This window comes from Oreochromis aureus, linkage group 7 (genome assembly GCF_013358895.1).
Source record: "Oreochromis aureus strain Israel breed Guangdong linkage group 7, ZZ_aureus, whole genome shotgun sequence".
Lineage (NCBI taxonomy): Eukaryota > Metazoa > Chordata > Actinopteri > Cichliformes > Cichlidae > Oreochromis > Oreochromis aureus.
This window is the reverse complement of record NC_052948.1, coordinates 4,009,402-4,027,254: the sequence shown is the minus strand read 5'-3', so window position 1 is coordinate 4,027,254 and position 17,853 is coordinate 4,009,402. Positions and strand designations below refer to the sequence as shown.

At 39.4% G+C, this 17,853-nt stretch overlaps 4 protein-coding genes across 9 annotated transcripts in view; 3 read left to right on the top strand and 1 right to left on the bottom strand.

Moving 5' to 3' along the window:
• The first annotated feature begins 357 nt into the window (after positions 1 to 357).
• On the top strand, positions 358 to 2,736 carry zgc:112052 (protein C19orf12 homolog). The gene is made up of 3 exons (XM_031730021.2): positions 358 to 490; positions 1,680 to 1,840; positions 1,993 to 2,736. Exons 2-3 carry the CDS (start codon positions 1,681 to 1,683, stop codon positions 2,256 to 2,258), a joined length of 426 nt encoding a protein of 141 aa, XP_031585881.1. The 5' UTR covers positions 358 to 490; position 1,680; the 3' UTR covers positions 2,259 to 2,736.
• A 757-nt stretch (positions 2,737 to 3,493) lies between these two features.
• On the bottom strand, positions 3,494 to 6,114 carry LOC116312561 (cytochrome b-c1 complex subunit Rieske, mitochondrial-like). The gene is made up of 2 exons (XM_031730005.2): positions 5,887 to 6,114; positions 3,494 to 4,212 (listed from the first exon to the last, which is right to left on the bottom strand). Exons 1-2 carry the CDS (start codon positions 5,996 to 5,998, stop codon positions 3,602 to 3,604), a joined length of 723 nt encoding a protein of 240 aa, XP_031585865.2. The 5' UTR covers positions 5,999 to 6,114; the 3' UTR covers positions 3,494 to 3,601.
• Positions 6,115 to 6,254: 140 nt separating this feature from the next.
• On the top strand, positions 6,255 to 9,787 carry rxylt1 (ribitol xylosyltransferase 1). Its single transcript, XM_031730004.2, has 6 exons — positions 6,255 to 6,539; positions 6,655 to 6,837; positions 7,002 to 7,104; positions 7,222 to 7,536; positions 7,638 to 7,808; positions 9,093 to 9,787. Exons 1-6 carry the CDS (start codon positions 6,392 to 6,394, stop codon positions 9,493 to 9,495), a joined length of 1,323 nt encoding a protein of 440 aa, XP_031585864.2. The 5' UTR covers positions 6,255 to 6,391; the 3' UTR covers positions 9,496 to 9,787.
• Positions 9,788 to 10,830: 1,043 nt separating this feature from the next.
• srgap1a (SLIT-ROBO Rho GTPase activating protein 1a) overlaps positions 10,831 to 17,853 on the top strand; it is a 78,688-nt gene continuing 71,665 nt past the window's right edge. For 2 of the 6 annotated variants that reach the window (XM_039614710.1, XM_039614713.1), the window contains exon 1: positions 10,841 to 11,470. In XM_039614710.1, the coding sequence (XP_039470644.1) occupies positions 11,407 to 11,470 (64 nt within the window). In that variant the 5' untranslated portion in view covers positions 10,841 to 11,406. Of the gene's footprint in view, positions 11,471 to 17,853 lie in introns of all 6 variants that reach the window. The other 4 variants (XM_039614711.1, XM_039614709.1, XR_005613752.1 and 1 more) reach the window with 3 other exon arrangements.

Below are 17,853 nucleotides of genomic sequence, written 5' to 3'. Positions count from 1 at the left end.
ATGGCTAATAATTCAGAGTTTACCCTTTAAAGCACAGTGAAAACAGATTATTTGGCCTGAAAATCAAAGACTATTTTCAACTGTCCAATGATATTTTAACGTATTTAAGTTAAGAATACGTTATAATGGCTTGATGCCATACATGCTATATTTATAAACTCACACGCTGTTAAAATGTACAATTTGTAAGAAAAATATAACAATACTAATTTAGGCTAGTCTAAAAATATTATACATTGCTGAAACTTGTATTGGAATTTAGGCTGAACACTCTATTTTAATTCAACTGAATGTGGTTTACACGTTTGTAGTTTTTGGACTTGAATGCAACTTCCTAGCCATTCCCATCAGGCATTGCGACAAGAGTCATACAGCAAGCTTCATATATCATGAGGCGCATGCGGAGCCCGGCCGAGCTGAACAAATAATGAGAATGACATAGTAAAACCAGGACCAGTAAATGTCGATAAGGATTTGAATAGACAGCAAGGTATGTTCCAAGCGTTTACTGTGGATGGTGAAGCAGCTATGGCTTTAATTTGAATTGACAGAGTTTTGTAGAAATGACAGAGCTGCGCAGTCTGTTATGAAGCTTTTGATTGCTTGATCGCCTTAACAATACGAAAGCATGCGGGAAGAATATTCATAATGTTAATTGTTTGTTTTTTTCAAAAACTGTTTTTAGTAAAGGTCGCCAAATTCAGCATCAGTTGAAGTGAGATAAGGGCTCACGGTGATTAAATTGCGGCTGTATGGATAGATAATACTATCAGTTTAACTTGCATTAAGCCAGAAGTGTCATAACACAAGAACACTCACCAAAATGTATTAATTATCAACAGCCCAAACCGTCCGTTTGAGTTGTTAATGACTTTATTATTCCTAAACTTCAATGTGTAATTATGGTTTATTTAATCATTTATTGTGACGAGAGTCTCTGGTGTCATGGTTGAATTTAACTGTAATTAAAAACACTCTGTATATAATTATAAAAATCAGTGCGTACAACAGCTGACAGTAAACATAGTTTTGATTTTAGTAGAAGTGTCAGATTCTTATTAACAGAGAAATAAAAATGATGCGTTCACGAGTCAATCTGAGGGCGCATGCTCGGTAAAAGTATGACCGTTTACGTCAGCATACCTGGAGTGTACATAAAGGCAAAGCATTTTAAAAACAAAGACCTTTGTAACCTAGCTTTTCGAGATACCGGTCATTGATTTTTTTTAAACCTATTTATATCACTTCTACTCATTGTCTCATATTTAACTTTAACTTTGTTCTGTTTTATTTTTAAGCTTAATGTTATTTTTTCATTGAGAACTGATTTAATTACGTCTGAAGTTTCTTATTTTAGCTATTTAAAATGTTAAATGTTTTATTGTTAAAGTTTAGCAAGTAATGTGTGGAATTTAAGATGAGTTAAGCTGTGTTGGTATTTTGTTCATTTATTTAATTTTGAATTTACTTTTCAATTATAACCTGCTGAAATGTTGGCAATGTTGCTGCTGTACTCAATCTTGTGAAACTGAAAGTATTTAATAAATTATGAGGGAACACTTCTAAATAAAAACACAATTTCAAATCCTTTCAACTTTTATGGGCCTGTGTTGCTGAAATGTTGAATAAAATTGTCTAAATTGTGCAATTGTTTTATGAATCGCAAATCTAATCCACAGGATGTCTCCACGAATGGATGATGTTATGAAGCTGTGTTGTGAGTTGTCCGCCAATCAGCAAGTTAAGACCACAGTAAAAGGTTCCGGGAAAGGAGCAGCAGCAGCTGGGGCGCTGGCCTTTGCTGGAGGATTGGTTGGGGGTCCTCTCGGCATAGCTGTAGGTGAGTGGAACAATGCAACAGTTCCTCTATCTTTAGGAACCATTTCTAATCATATAGATTCATCATAAATGCTGATGTATTGGAATTAAGCTGTTTATTTTGGAGTGATCAGCATTATTGTTTTATCTCAAAGAAATTTTGATCTTCTGTAGGAGGGGCTGCTGGAGGCCTTCTGGGCTGCTGGCTGACCAGTGGTCAATTCAAACCACTTCCACAGATCATAATGGAGCTCAGCCCTCAGGAAAAGCAGAAGCTTTATGATGATCTCATGGAAATCCTGGGAGACATTCAGTGGACTGATTTGGCTCAGCTGATTGCTCTAGTCATGGGCAACGCAACTCTGAAGCAGCAGCTTACGGCTGCTCTTCTTGGATACATCACCAAGGAGCTCCAGGCAGAGGTGCACTATGTTGATTAGTCGCTTTCAATATTGTGACACAGAAGCCTAATTGCAGAGGAGGATGTTCTCTGATGAGTGTGAACTGCTTTTTGACACTTAAAAGACTCTTAATTAAATTCTGTATGATATAAATGTTAAATATGTCGATGAAAACACCTGTATGGCTGGGTAATTTATTTTGATAAGTGCAATTATTACTTATTTATTGTATCATTTATTCTGTCTTTAACTGCACCAATCATCAAGTCTGGCTTTAAGTCATAGTGAATTTTGGGTTTCATGGAGTTGTGCATTTACTCTGTTTTTGTCCAGTCTACCATCTTATTTACATAAGAAGGATTGTGAACTGACTAAGCCAAAATTCTTCTGTGTAATATAAAGATTTGATATAATTACATCAATTACCAGCCTTTTTACATTTTAGCAGATTTGCCAGCAACTGTATACAGCGTATTGTACACTTTGAATAAAAAATAAAACCAGTGTGGACTTGGCATTTGGCATAACAGTCTTTATTCCTTGGCATCGAATCCATCTGGGCATTAACATTGTAGATCTGTCTTTTATTAAACTTAGTACTAACACACTTAAGCTAGCATGCTGGGGTTGGCATAGGATTCTAGTAATCTGAAGGTCTGTGATTTTATCCTAGCTCTTCCAGTCTGTATGTTGAAGGGTCTTTGGGCAAGATACTGAACCCTAAGCTGCTCTTAGTGCATCCATGAGCATTTGTGTGAGTGTGTGCGTGCTTATTATTCACGTGAAAGTTCCCAAGAATAATTCTGCTCTATTGTATAGACATATACCTTCTCCATTAACCTTTTATCAGCCTGAATGAAGAATAGCCTTTAAGAAAGTGCCTCCAGACATCGTTAATAAGAGAGTTGGCTGTCAGATAATTAAATGTATGTACAGGTTAAAATTCACACTGGTGTATCAAGTTATTTTTTAAGCATATGTATTTTTAAATATAGTGTTATACACCTGTTGTGGGTGTTTTGGTTCTGTATTTTACATGGTTTCATTCCCGCTTTAGTCATTTCTGATAAAAACTTAATTCTGGTCTATTTGTCTTTGCTTTTCTACTGTTGTGTCATTGGCCCAATAATAAAGTGGTGAAAAATGGTTTGTGTAAGTAGATTAAGTTCTTTATAAGATTCAGTATTAACGTGTAATTGCTTTATGATATCAACATAATGAACTGAAAAAATACCCCAGTTAAGATTGAAAAAAAAGATCCATGATCCCAATAATACAGTTGGATATAATATTCTTTATTAGTAAATACACAACCTAGATTCTCTCAGGGAGCCATCAGAAAATACATATTACAGAGAGGAACTGAGACAGAGCTCCTGTATTTATCCCACCACCACTGTTTCATCATCTGGGAATTCATAGTAGGGAACCTCTAGGTTAAGGGGAGCGGGTCCCTTCCTGATTCTTCCTGAAGCATCATAGTGAGAGCCATGGCACGGACAGTAGTAGCCTCCGTACTCTCCGGCATTAGCGATGGGCACACAACCCAGATGGGTGCACACACCAAGAACGATGACCCACTTGGGGTTGGTCACTCTATCCTTGTCATGCTCAGGATCACGCAGCTCTGCAAGATTCACTGCCTGCTCTGTGGTGATTTCCTTCTCTGTACGGTGACGGACAAACAAGGGTTTTCCTCTCCACTTGAAGGTCATGTTTTTGCCTTCTGGGATATCGCTCAGCTTGATCTCTATCTTGGATAAGGCCAGGACATCAGCAGATGCGCTCATGGAGGAGATGAACTGGGTGACGACTGTCTTGGCTGCATAAACTCCCACCACAGTGGTAGCGCCAGTGACCAAGTAAGAGAATGCCCTTCTTGCCTCACTGCTCTCTTGGGAGGACTTGTTGGGGTCCATAACCTCAGGCCGACGGTAGTCTGAAAAGTCTGGAATCTTGATGTCTGTGTGAGCAAGGCGGACTCCTCCAGGAGCTGAAGCGACAAATAAGTTTCAAAGACACGGGCAGCAGATAAATAAACAGATAATAAACTATACAACAACTCACAAAATAATCATTTTCTGTCAAAAACTCAAGAATCCAGAAAAGTGTTGTTTAATTTGAGGCTTAATTCACAATTGACTGTAATGACAATAACTTCTGGTGCATTCAAATGACCCTAAAAACTGAACGAATTTGGTTTAGCAAAAATATATCTTTAAATCTCTACTTTTGGGCTCATGCTTTAAATTCATAGAAACCATTTTAAAAAACAATCTAAATAATCTGTTATATGTTTCCACATGTCCTAATTTTGCAGCCATATGGTTGTTCTAAAAGATCCCTAAGTTTTGCCGTCACAGACTCGGCATGCTGGTGGACTGGCAATGTTGTACTGAGTACTTCTTCATCACTTTAGTGTTATAATCTGTGTTTTATGCTGTCTTCTTGTGTTCTCCTTTTTTGTGATGGGTAGTTGTTGCTCCCTGAGCCTGGTTCTTCCATTTTCTTAACGTTACATTGAGTTTTTTTTGCCTGACTGCTTGCACATACACGAGTATCTCATTGTTGAGGTTTTCCCTTTAATATGGGATCTGTTCTTTTCAATATGAATGCGTACAATACACATATAAAATGGAAGTAAAATGAAAAAGGAAATTCAAATTAGGTCAACTGATACAATGGTATAAAAAAAAGTGGTGATATTAAAAAATTTAAGCCTCGTGTTCATAATGCACATAATATTCTAAACAATTCTGTGCAGACTCTGTAGCACCCCGTATTGCTACTTCAAGTGTTAAAAATTTGACAAAAGAAATTCAAAATCTAAGAAATACAGTTAAAGAAGAGAACGCTATTTCCTCTTCAAACTTTATACAAGACAGAATAATATCCTCATTGTAAATTCTTGAAGCTATGATAACATTATAGTGACAATCTGACATGGTGAAAGGCCAAACAGAAAAAAAATCATTTACTGTGGCTCTACAGCTGCTTGAAAAATTTATTTAGAATTATATGGTAATCTGATAATTATACGACATCGAGTTGTTCGGTCGATCTAGAATAATCCATAATCCATCTTCATCCGATCCGATTCTAGGCTGACATCTTCATATTTTCCGGGGAACACCAAGCTGTTCCCCAGGCCAGCCGAGAGATATAATCTCTCCACAAAACAACGAAAATAAACACATTTGCTACAAAACCGAGGCACCATTGTTCATATTTATCAAATTGGAGGAAGCTCATTTCTGCCGCTTGTAAACTGTTCTATTTTTACAAATAAACACATGAGGCTTAAAAAATGTCTTTTAAAAAATGTCTTTTATGTAACCACCTCCATGCAAATGGAATTATTTAAATATATATTATTATATTTCTTTAGAGCCTTCTATTGTCATCTTTCCTTATTCCACTACGCCGTTATTCGGGTCTTATTTGTCAGTCAGGTCAACGATTACCCATTACCCTTCCGACGTCCTGCTAGCCATCGCAAGTTGTTTACGATTAGTTTTCAAGAAGCCTCCGAAAATAGGTTTCACATTTTACAGCATTAAGATGTTATAGAATAATTAAGACGCCGGTACTGCGTTTTTTATCGTCACATCATGCTGCTCATTAGCAACCCCGGCTAACATTAATTACGTTCGTCACTGGGCCTTACCAGCAACAACCGCCACTTCTTTGGCTCCCGGAGACATCCAAGTTTTTAGTGCATGCTTTGTCGTCTGGAGAAACGGGGAAAAAGCCCCGGGACGAGCGGTTATAGACATCATTTTTGCCCAAGACAAGATTTCTCAACCCCACAGTTGGGGACACGACCTTGTGTACAATCTCAGGTATGAAACTTGTGTGTAGCACTCTAATCTTCTGTACCGGAAACTGTCCCCGAACTTTTTTAAAGTTCCGCATAAACCTAACTGTCTTTCTTTTTCTCATCTACAAAAAAAAATCGTTATTAAATATTGTCTGACTTCTTCAACTAAATATAAGTATTAACACGTTACGATAATTTGACCCTAAAGCCTACAACCTAAACACAAATGTTTTAGTACAGGCATTTTTCTCCGGCAGCTGAATCCAGGGGTCCTTGTGATGTAAACAAGGGTCCTTGCAACAGAAACGGAGCTACATACACCATGGTAACCTGAGAAAAAAAGGGGAGAACAATGAAAATACCAAAAAGAAAGCTGTTCCTTCTCCTTATTTTTGCATATGTAGCGTTTTCACTTTATGCTGCATATAATGTTTTCTTCAGCACCAAAGTACTATCCCGCGTTCACAGAGTGGTGAAGAAAGAGACGGGAGCACAATCGGGTAATTTCACGGAGCATGAGGGCCGCCTGAAAACAGAAGCCGATAATTAAAAATTATATTTATTTAATTTCGTGTGGAAAAAAATTGAATAGATAACGGTGTGTTGGGTTTGTAGGTGGTGTCAGGGATGGCGGTGCTCCATACGTTGCTGATGAGTGGAATCCGTGGGAGGATGAACAGGTGGAGTACAACTCTGCTTTGAACAAAAAGAGAGAGGCCTTCAAACAGTACCTGGGTAAAATTGACAAGAACAAACCCAAAAGATACAAGGTCCAGATATGGGGGAAAGCTGCAATAGGTAGGTCATGATCTAATGTGTCACAGCCTGAAAGGAGGTTTTGATGTCATCTAAAAATGGAAATGCTTTGCACTGTGGCAAGATATTATGGTTTTACATATATTTTATCTCATACTTGGAGGCCTACAGAATAACCGTCACTCATCTATCGATTTTCTTTACAGGGCTTTACCTTTGGGAACATATTTTAGAGGGCCCCCTCAACCCCACTGACAAGGTAGCACAATGGAGAGAGGGGGAGCTGCAGTCAGGGAAGATTGATTTCAGGTAACAGATCAGAGATAGAAAGTTTAAAACCACAAACATATAGTTTGCATTTGAGCCTTAATTACATATTTACAGAAGAAAACGTGACCCCATCCTTGTAAATCACTCTGTCTCTAGTTTCTACACAGGTCCTGCTGTGGTGCAGGGTCATGTGCCTCTGGACATGAATAGTCTGGTTTTGATTCTCAATGGCCGCGAGAACCAAAAAGTCACTTACTCCACACGGTGGCTGGAGCACGTCCAAACTCTGGTTCAGTCCAATACAGTGTCTCACGTTGCTGTGGTTCTGCTGGGCAATGAGCACTGCAACAACAACTGGATCAGCCCACATCTGAAGAGAAATGGTGGCTTTGTGGACCTGCTGTTTGTAGTGTATGATAGCCCCTGGGTCAATGACAAGGATGTCTTTCAGTGGCCTCTTGGTGTTGCTACGTATGTCCTCGCTTATTGTCTAATTTTTGTGTATGTGTCGTGTTTCCTCTTTGAATTAGTAACGCTGTCTAATATAATGCCACAATTTTGTCCCTGTACAGATACAGACAGTTTCCAATGATCAGGCCTAATGCCCAGTTAATTACCTCCAACCGGCCATACCTCTGCAATTTCTTAGGAACTGTTTACAAAAATTCTTCCAGAGAAACACTCATGCATATTCTGACACAGTCTGGCCTGGAAAAGGACTGCATCACCACTGGGAGGGAAAAGTAAGTCATTATTTATTACCTCTTTCATTGCCTTATCTGAAAGAATAAAATCTTTTATTTTTTTTATTGGCTGGATTATTTTTTACTTAGGATGACTCTGCTTTAACATGGCTATAACAAGAGGACAAAAAGTTGAGATATTTAGAATAGTATAAAAAACATCTTGCCACTAAGGCCGTCCTAGTGTATCTTTGTTAAACTATTATGTCTACAGTTAGCAACATGGTCAAGCAGTTTCAAATTATTAATCTTGTATAGTGAAATCCAATACTTATTTAAGTTTTCGGGAACCAAACGACTTTGGTTAAAATTAGACATCACAGAGGCCTAAGCTTTTAATCCACATGTGGGCAAAATATAGGGCAAATCAACTGAATCTGACCAAAATCTCCTTAAAGAAAAAGAAAAATGAATAAGAAAGAGGATTATGCTATGGAATGTCAAGGAGAATGACTGCAATGAGTCTTCACTGCTATTTAAGTCAATTTCAGTGCAGTGTGGTTCATCAATAATCTACGCAGTAGCGTAGGTCAAACAACTGGCAAGATAAATGCTAATTTAAGGGCTGATAAAGAATTTATGTGATTTTTTTAATGCTAGCAATACTTATGTTATGATTGATTTATCCAGTGTGTACCCCTACAGATACTTCATCTAAGCCAGTGTGACCTTGTAAGAAAATCCCATTGCTGGTTTAAATCTTTTAATATCAAGAAAAATTGATGTGATAAATCATTGAACGCTGCCACATCAACACAAACATTGTTCCCTGGTTTTATTGTGAACAGCTAAGGCATTCAGATACTGTTCAAGTAAAGAAAGTAAATAATAAAATTAAGCCTTTAAGATAATCAAGCCCTAATTATATAGGCATAGATAATTGTGACATGTGCTCAGTATTCCACTTATATTTAGGTTATGGCAATTTTGTACCAAGAAACACTTCAGAGCAGTTTATCAAAAACTTTGAAATCTGTTATGTGAAAGATGGGACAGTGGATACTTTTTGTTTAAAATGAGTTATGGTCTGTTACTATTATTACTGTCAGTGTACCACATGTTTTAAGTAATAAACATGTCAGACACAGAGAAATTAGTACCTGGTAAAAATGGATAAGAAGTAGCTATTAATTTAAGTTTACTCTTCTGGCTTGTTTATTAATAAATGGAGCTGAGGTGAGACAGCTTTGACTTCTAAATGTAAATTACATGGAACAATATTATAGTATATCTTCTGCGTTTATAAGGGTAGACTGAAATATCTCCCCTTCTTACTTGCCACAGGTGGCTCCCTCAGGAGACGGCAGACAGTCTGAGACGCTATCAGACAGCTCTGGCCCAAAGTGAGCTCACTCTCTGCCCAGTTGGGATCAACACAGAGTCTTACCGCATCTACGAGGCCTGCTCTTATGGCTCTGTGCCCGTGGTGGAAGATGTAATGACACCTGGGAGCTGTGCAGCAGGGCCCAGCTCCCCGCTACGTCTCCTAAAAGCTGCAGGGGCGCCCTTCATCTTCATCAGCGACTGGAAGGAGCTCCCAGCCATCTTGCAGAGGGAGAGAGGGATGACACAGGAGCAGAGGGTGGACAGGAGGAGGAGGCTGCTGGAGTGGTATTCCAGCTTTCGTCAGCAGATGAAGGAAAGGTTCACCGAGGTCATCGAAGAGACCTTTTTCAAAAACGGCTGACTGTGGTGCTTCTAAATATCAGCGGGGTGGGTGGCGGTTAAAACTGATTTTATTTATTTTATGGTTTGTGGAGAAATGTGATGTACTACTGACATAGTGAAAGTGGTGATGTTCTTTTCAATATTCTGGCGCAGGTTATTAAAAAATAATTTATGTGTGTAGTAAAGTTGTAAAGCTGCCATTACTAGTCAGAAAGGGGCCTCGTGATATTTAAGTATATTCATCATCTAAATGTTTACAACTGTGGAATGTACAGGCATTTAGAAATAGAGAATTATGAACTGCCTTTGCATTTTAAAAAATCCTTAATTTACTTTAAGTATGTTTTATGTGTTTTTATGTAATTCTTATTGTGATTTTTAGGAAACACTAAATAACATGTGTAGAAGAGATTGTAATGTGTTTGCACCATTTTTAACACCCCGATATCCTTTTTAAATCTTTTCTCTTTGTGAGCTGCTTGCAAATGGATGTTGGGATGAAATGTTTTGGTTTGTGGTAAAAAAAAAAAATAAAAATCAGCTGTTTTATATTTATTTCAGTACTTTGCTGCATATTTATTTCAGTACTTTTTTTTATATTTATTTCAGTACTTTGCTGCATGTGTGTGTGGATTTCTTTTTTTCTTTTCTTTTTTTTTAAAGACAGTGCAGTAAAATAAAATGGAGCATTGTCCTGAACAGAAATGTGAGGTTGTGCTTTCATTGTGCCTGCAGATGGCACTGTGGACCAGCTAAATGTCACTGGATGCGATGATCTCCAGTGAAATGTAAAGCAGACGCTTTTTGAAGTTGATAAAAAAAAATTATATGTGGGGAAACTTACTTTTCACATAAGCTAATAAACACGAAACATGCCGTGAAACTGAGGAGAAACTTCTGGATGTCTATCAAACTAATGTATTTGAGATGTTTAGGGCACAGATCGATATTAGCTAAGAATATATTGATACGTGGGTGTTACCAGGAATTATGGGGTTTCTCGCTGTAGTTCAGCTAGAGCTGTGCACAGGTGTGCGGCCACACTTTTAGTCTACCCTATAGACTACTTAATGTCTGTAAATAACAAAAAAAAAAACAACGTCATTTTGTTTTGATTTAGAAAGAAAAATATTGAATGCAAAACTAATATAATGTGACATCTATTTCAAGTTACGTATAAGTAGTTTGTCCCTAATAAGGACAAAAAGGCTTCAGGTTTGGCAGCAGGAGTGTCCGTCAGGGCGCGGATGTCCACTAGTGTGGAGATCCCTCCCTCCCTGTCCTTCCTACCTCCAGCTGCTGTGTGCTGCAGTCGGCCTGCCTGCCCTGTCTGCCTCGTCGCCTGCTGGGAGTTGAGTTGTAGGGTCGGTCGGGGGGGGGGGCGAGAAACCGTTGAGGGAGAGCGAGCAGAGGGGGGGGGACGTGTGGATGTGTGGGTCTCAAACTGGAAACCACCACTAAAGGAGCGCAGACTCTTAACCATTCAAACCGACTTCCAAGCCCTTCGGACATGCTGTTGACACTACTTCTGCCGGAAGGACCCTAAACTTGCGCGATTGTTTTTTTCTTCTTCTTCTGTGGTTTCAGCAGTGCTGTCGCGCCGTGCCGACTGCTCGGATAGTTGAGAGGATTCATTGGTTGGAGCAGGATTGCGCATTGGCCCTGCCGTGTATCCGCCGCTTATCCTGAGGGAAGAGGAACAATGAAGCGATAAACGTTTCCTCCTTTCTCCAGGTCCCGCTGCAGACTTAAATCCCGCTAAAGAGTCTAAAAAAAAATCTCGCCCCTTCTTCTTCTTCTTCTTCCCCTGGCTTTCATTTTTCTCGTCTTGTTTGGGATGCGTCGGTAGCTGTAGGATCCCGCTTGTTGACAGTTTGTTTTTCTTTATACAAGAAGTTTACAACAAGTTTCGGACATAGGAAGACGGAAAATGTCCACACCGAGGTTCAAAAAGGATAAAGAAATTATCACGGAGTACGAGAGTCAAGTCAAAGGTAAGGGGAGAGTTAAATGTTTCTCTGGGAAATGCGCTTGTAGGAGCTGCTGGGAGAACCGAGAAAGGACTAATTGGGACCAGGCTGGTTCATCACTACCTGCATGAGTCATAGCTAGTGATGGTGGTCACTGGCTATGACTTGTGGTGAGGTGGATTAAGAAAGAACGTTGGTGTAAATGACCCCCTTTTGGTCAAGTCAAACGAGGACATGTATTTCCAAGAGGTCCAGCCTTCATATAACCTGGATATCTGTAAAATGACTTAAAGGGCTGTCACAGCTCAATAATATTTGTGCCAGCAGGAAAACGTTAGGGATGTAGTCAGCAAAATAAATCATTAGTCACAGTTCAGGAAGGCTTTTTAGTCTTGCATAGTTTTCCATGTGAAACCCATTGAGAACGCTCAATAGACTGACCACTGGTTCACATGGCTTCAGGCCTGTAGCCTTTAAAAAATAAATAAAATAAAATCTGTTATTTTAAAGCTGTATGTCTACCCATTGTCCTTAACAACCGAGATGCTTGTAATTATTCCCGCTTGGCCTGTTGCATTTTTAGTCACGCTTGTGTGTTATAACTACCTGTTACTGTTGAGGTTTTTTCTTCAACTCTAGCTGGTGTGGGACTTTTGTCGTTAAGGCATTGTTCCCATAATATCACAGCAAGATTATGCAACTGGAGAGGTGAGAAAGGACAAGTTCAGGCATCACAGATACACACAAATTAACTTTGACTGAATTGCTCAGGGGCACTTAAGAAGTACTGGATGGTTGTGCGTTTGTTTTTAGTATTCTATGGCAATTTGTTTCCCACTTAATGCCACACACCCTTTAAAACATAAAACTGCTCAGTGCCTAGATTAAGGTATGTGATTTAAAGGTGTGCTTCACTGATGCCGCCCCTAACTTATCTTGTCTCCTTCAAGTCCCCTGTTGGCTTATTCCCAGACAGAAAAGGCAGTTGCTGCTCGAGGGTAACCATGGGAATTTGGGCCCCAGCCAACCAGCTCTGTTCCTCAGTGCTATTAGTTTGCAGAAATACCACCTATTCACCTCCCATAGCCAACCTTAACTGCTGAGAAAAGAGGGGAGGTTAGTGGTGGTTGGTGGGGCTTTAAGAAGGGTATAGAGAAAAAGAAGAAGTTTCCAGTGTTGGTTGAGGAATTACAAGATTGCATGAAAGCAAGCTCTCATTTGCTAAGGGTTGTTCAGGACCCCACCCCCCTGCACCCCCCTGCAAGGATGACTAAGGGCTTTCAGCCAATAATAGAAGATGATGCACAGTCATAAACGATGTCAAACAAGACATGACTTGGCCTCCCATTTGTCTCGAGGAAGTTGGTGTGTTAATAAAAAGCACCTGATGCTGAGAATAGCTGCTGCTTGACAGCACCAGAAGAGCCTCAGTAAATCAAAGTTTAAGTGTATTGTTTTGTTGAATCTAATTCTGAGGCTAATGCTCTGAAGCTTGTCATGCATTGTAAATATCCTCTAGGTAGGATATTTTTCTTCGGGGAAGTTAACTTCACAGGCGGTGCTCGGCTATTTGCATAAAGTACTGTTCTGGTTCTTTTTGCATTGTAAATAACCCATGGGTATTCCATTTGAGAGATGCATTATTTGTTATCTTTCAAATGTATGTTCCAAAAAGACTGATTAAATATATCTTTGACTATAATTAACCACAGGTAAACACTGTATTTCTTATCACATGTTCAGAAATACTGTGTCGTCTGTTAAACAGAAAAAGATGAATCTTTATTAGGTCGGTGTTCGCCTGCAAAGGAAGACTTGTTTTTTTTTTATGGGGGGGGAAATGTTTCCCCCCAGGTAGCTGCTGGGCTCATTGGGATATGAGTAAGTAGTCCAGGAAGACAATGCTTTGTAATGTAGTAACATGGTTTCTGCATTCAGAAGAGCAGCTCCTGATTCCGCGGTTGTAAAGCCTTTTATATGTTAAGAGTTTGCAGTGGTAATGAGTGGGATTTCATCTGCAATGACCGGTGACAGCCAGAGGCAGAATCTGGTGAACAGACATTGATTACTTTAGAAGTAGAACAACAAGCATCCTAAAAAACACCAACAACTGGAGCCAATAGCCTGATCTTTCGGCCAATATTCTCCTTGTTTCATAGCTTTTAAAAAGTGCAGAATTTTCACAATATTTTGACAGAGATCTGGAAGCCAGTTTTGCTGCATCTTACATAAGCACACTGATCTGTAGCCTCAAACCCTCTGCCTTGATTTTGACAGGAGACTTGCATCGTTACACCAACAATTCATGCTTCTTTTTTTTCCCTGCGACTCATCATTTTCATATTTGTGCTCAGCACTCTTGTGCTTAGTGGGATTGCAGTAAATTTGATGTATTTAAAGTAGCTTTCCACAGTGACTGTCTGAAAGCTTTCCTACAAAGTCTTACACTACTGTTCCCTGGCCTGGTTTGTCATTCAGCTGACATTCGTTTCATAAGTCCCGTCCAATAGCCTTTTCTTAACCTCCTACGAGAAATGTAAAGCAAGTCATTTTGGCAATTGAAGGTAGTTATCTTTTTATTGACAATGCTTTGTTGCATGGGGATTTAATTCTTTATAATTGCTAAGAATTGGCATCTACATCAAGACTCAGCTTGATCTGGGAAAACAAAAACATTAAGGAGATTGGTTTAAGACAGTGGAGTTTGTTCGTGCTTTATAACGTGCATCAGTTGCAGTCAATTAAAGTAATTGTAAACCAGCAAGTGAAGGCTGTGGGTACATTGCAATTCTCTGTATGCCTCTGTTTCTGTGGACTGGTGGAACAGGGCAACACTGGCTGCGATGTTTTCTTGTGGGTGAAATGTCGGTTTGATGTCAGGCTCCAGCTTGCTGTTTGTGTCCTGGGGGTTGTGACTCAGATGGCAGAACCCCTTAAAACCTCTGACAGGGGTCTTCTCCTGGATCATTATAAAGGCTGACCCTTGACCTGACTTCACTGCTCTTTGAAATCAGAGCTCTGCCCCTTTGCATACAAAGAGAATGGTCCCTCCATGTTTGTACGCAGGGGGATTAAAGGAAGGAAACTGCTGGGAGGTTGTATGGTGGTAATTGCTTTTCAAATAGCTAAGATTTGTCTTGTGGTTAAAAGTGTGATTAGTTAATTTACTTTACTATCAGCACGAATTACGTCTCTTCAAATGCATGGAGACGTGTGTGTGGATCATCATGCATTGCATTTGATGTTCATGTGACATCAGGTTATCATGTGGATGGATTTTTGCTTTAACTCTGCCTGCTACCAAGTTTTAGCATGGACAGTGGTCTACAGAGGCTGTCTTTATTTATTTAGAAAGAGTCTAGAAGAAATACTGTGAGATATAAAACACTGGGAATTTAATACTTCAGAAAATAGTCTATTTAGACAAAATCAGTTTGAAGAGGGATTTCACAACAAACCCAAAATAGCAATTAGCCAATTTTACATCCTTGGGTACATAATTTCATGTTTCTGGTATTCCAGTTATTAATATCAGTATCATGAATATTGAATTTGTAACTTTAGAAGTTTGTTACATTTGATCTAGTCGCTGATAGATTGACGAACTGTTGGTTGGTTGTTTCATACTTTGGGTTAATCCAGATAGAGCAGCTGTCTGAGCAGACTCCTATTTCCCAGTGTCACCTTTGCCTCCTCCTTCAGTAAATATTGTCAGATGTGAGTTTGAAGCTGTGAATGGCTCTGAAGCCAGCTGTCAGTATAACATGACCCTTTTTGCAATGGTCAGATTTTTTTCCCATTAACACCAACCTGTAGTTACACCACCAAGCCTCTAATTTCAGCTCAGCTTTCTTCCACGTTGCTTTTTGCCTACAGCCAATCAGTTCACATAGAGAGCCATTTTACTAACAGTATTGCACTTCCCACAACTGTTAAGTTGTAACCAATACCATGGTGTACATTGGTGTATGTGTGATGCTCCATCTTGGCAGAATCTCAGAGGTGTTGATGGAGTTTAAAGGCTGCAAGACTAATGGAATTCTAAACCCTCCTGGATCACTACTTCACATTATCACACATCCATTCACACACTTATCAATTTTTACTCCCCCCCCCCCCCCTCAACTTCTATAACTGTGTGTGTTTGTAATGTGCTCACATGCAGTGGTATGGCACTGGGTGTTGTCTTTGTGCATGGGTGTGTGTTTGCATGGCTGGGTGAATTGTTATTGACAGCACCATCTGTGGCCATTCACCCTTTTTGTAGTTTTAATAAACTCTGCTGAGCACAAGCAAAGCTTCACATTCCCTGCTGTGCTCTTTATTGTCACCACAAAGGCTACCGGGACCTTACTGCAGCCCCCCACGCTGACCATCAACATGGGAAAAAAAAGAGCTAAACCAGCCCCCATTCATGCCACTATATTCCCCAAACCAAACAAACATGTTGCCTGGTGTATTGTCTTCAGATCCAGTTAATTCAGTTTCTTCCCAGAAATGTACCCTACTGCAGTGTGACTGAATAAATTTAGTGTAAAGTTTCGGACTAAATGGCTGCCTTTTGTTCCTCCTTTTTTTTTTTTTTTTTTTTTCAACTACTATTTTCCATCTCTCTGGTGATGTTGGCACAAAAAGAAGAATCCATGTAAGTGCCTAGTAATGAGCTGGATGAGATCCAGTGTGTTGCTGCACTGGATTAGCTAATATGAGGTGCAGGGTAGAAATGGAATAAGACTGTGCTTGAAGAAAGTAAAACCGGAATTAAAATCGAAAGGGGAAAGTTTAAAGTAAAAAGGAGGTTTTGTGGGGGATTTGCAGAGATTTTGGTTACTCTCTGGACAACCTTAATTTCTTTGAACCATGGCTGAGGCCCAACAGATGGACAGACAGGAAGGCAGATAGACACAGTTTGACTACCAGGCCATGCTGCTGTCTGCTACCCAGTAGGCCTGGATTAGGGGTAAGAAGATTGGGGGAAGGGAGAGGACAGTATGAGGCCAGGGCAGGAATAAGTGAAGGCGGAGGTCACAAGCTCTGACTTGGGTGACTTGTTTTAAACTGCGTCTGTGTGTTCATCCGATTCATCTGCGGCTGTAAGCCATTTATGTGGTTAGTGGTGGTGAAAGCTTTTTAAGATGAGTGCAAACATTCTATAAGTGAAGTCTCTCGTTAGCCCTTGTTCTGGGTTCCCTTAAACAATGTGACATCTGCCACTTTGGTTGCTTTCCCCCCCCCCCTGTGTCAGTGGTTTGGCTGACCATGACCAGGAAAGCTGAAGCTTCTTTGCTGAGGTAGTTTATTCATCAGCCACAAAGAGGGTACTGCACTAAAAAAAACCCTCTTTGTGATTGTCTTGGTTGCTAGCAAATTACAGTGGTCGACTGTTTACATCGATAACATCGACTTGTCTGCAAATATTTGCCATTTATTTACTCTCTAAGCTGTAGTAAAGCTTAAAGTGAAACACAAACCAGAAATGTAGAAGTGTAAGTTATGCCTTGCTGCTGCAGTCAAAACGGTTCAAAATGTGCAACTTGTCAGGAATAGTAAAATATTATGCTGCTATTATTTCCTGCTATTTTTTATGATCATTATTACTATTCCATTAATTATTAATATTGATATTGCATTTAGATGTTTAAACATATTGGCACCCAATTAAGCTTTTATTACAGGTCCAGTAAGAACCACTTTAAACTGTTGAGTTGAATCTATAATTTTAAAGGCTTTTGAATGTTTTTATATTCTTACACTGAAGTCCAGACTTCAGTGGGTGAGGTCTATCTTGAAGGTAAACATTTTCCATTTACAGTTTGTATCACACTTTTCTATGTTTGACTACTGCTTGGTGAATAGTTTGCAGATGACTCTGCATCTTCCAAGCAAACTAATTTGGCAACTGTGCCAATCTGCTACTAACCAAAACGGTTGCAAGGAGATTTTTTTAGTGCAGTAACACATTTCTCTCGGCGACCAGTTTCACATTAGAGGCTGCCAGCAATCACTTGCCAACCAGTTGCAGGATACACACTTTTCCTTGTGACTGGTGGTTACCAGATGGTCACTGACTGGTCTCTAGGGCTGTGTGGGGGAAAAGTTTCTCCTTTTAAGAAAGAGAAACTGATAATATTTTACTTTGTTCTGGTCTTTTGCACAAATAGAATGTTTATGTAATATTTTGGCTTAATTAAAGCCTAAACCAAAGAAATAAAAATATGTGTCATTTAAAAAGTGAGCGATATACAGTCTATTATTAACAACTGTGCTCGCTCTTACTGATCTTGAGCCTTTGTTTGTGCCTGTTTACTTTTTACCTCTGATTGCCTTTGGTTGGTTGGCAGCCTTCCCAGCATTCTTGAAATAATGGAATTCAAAACAATCAAATGTATGACAAGACTGACAAATAA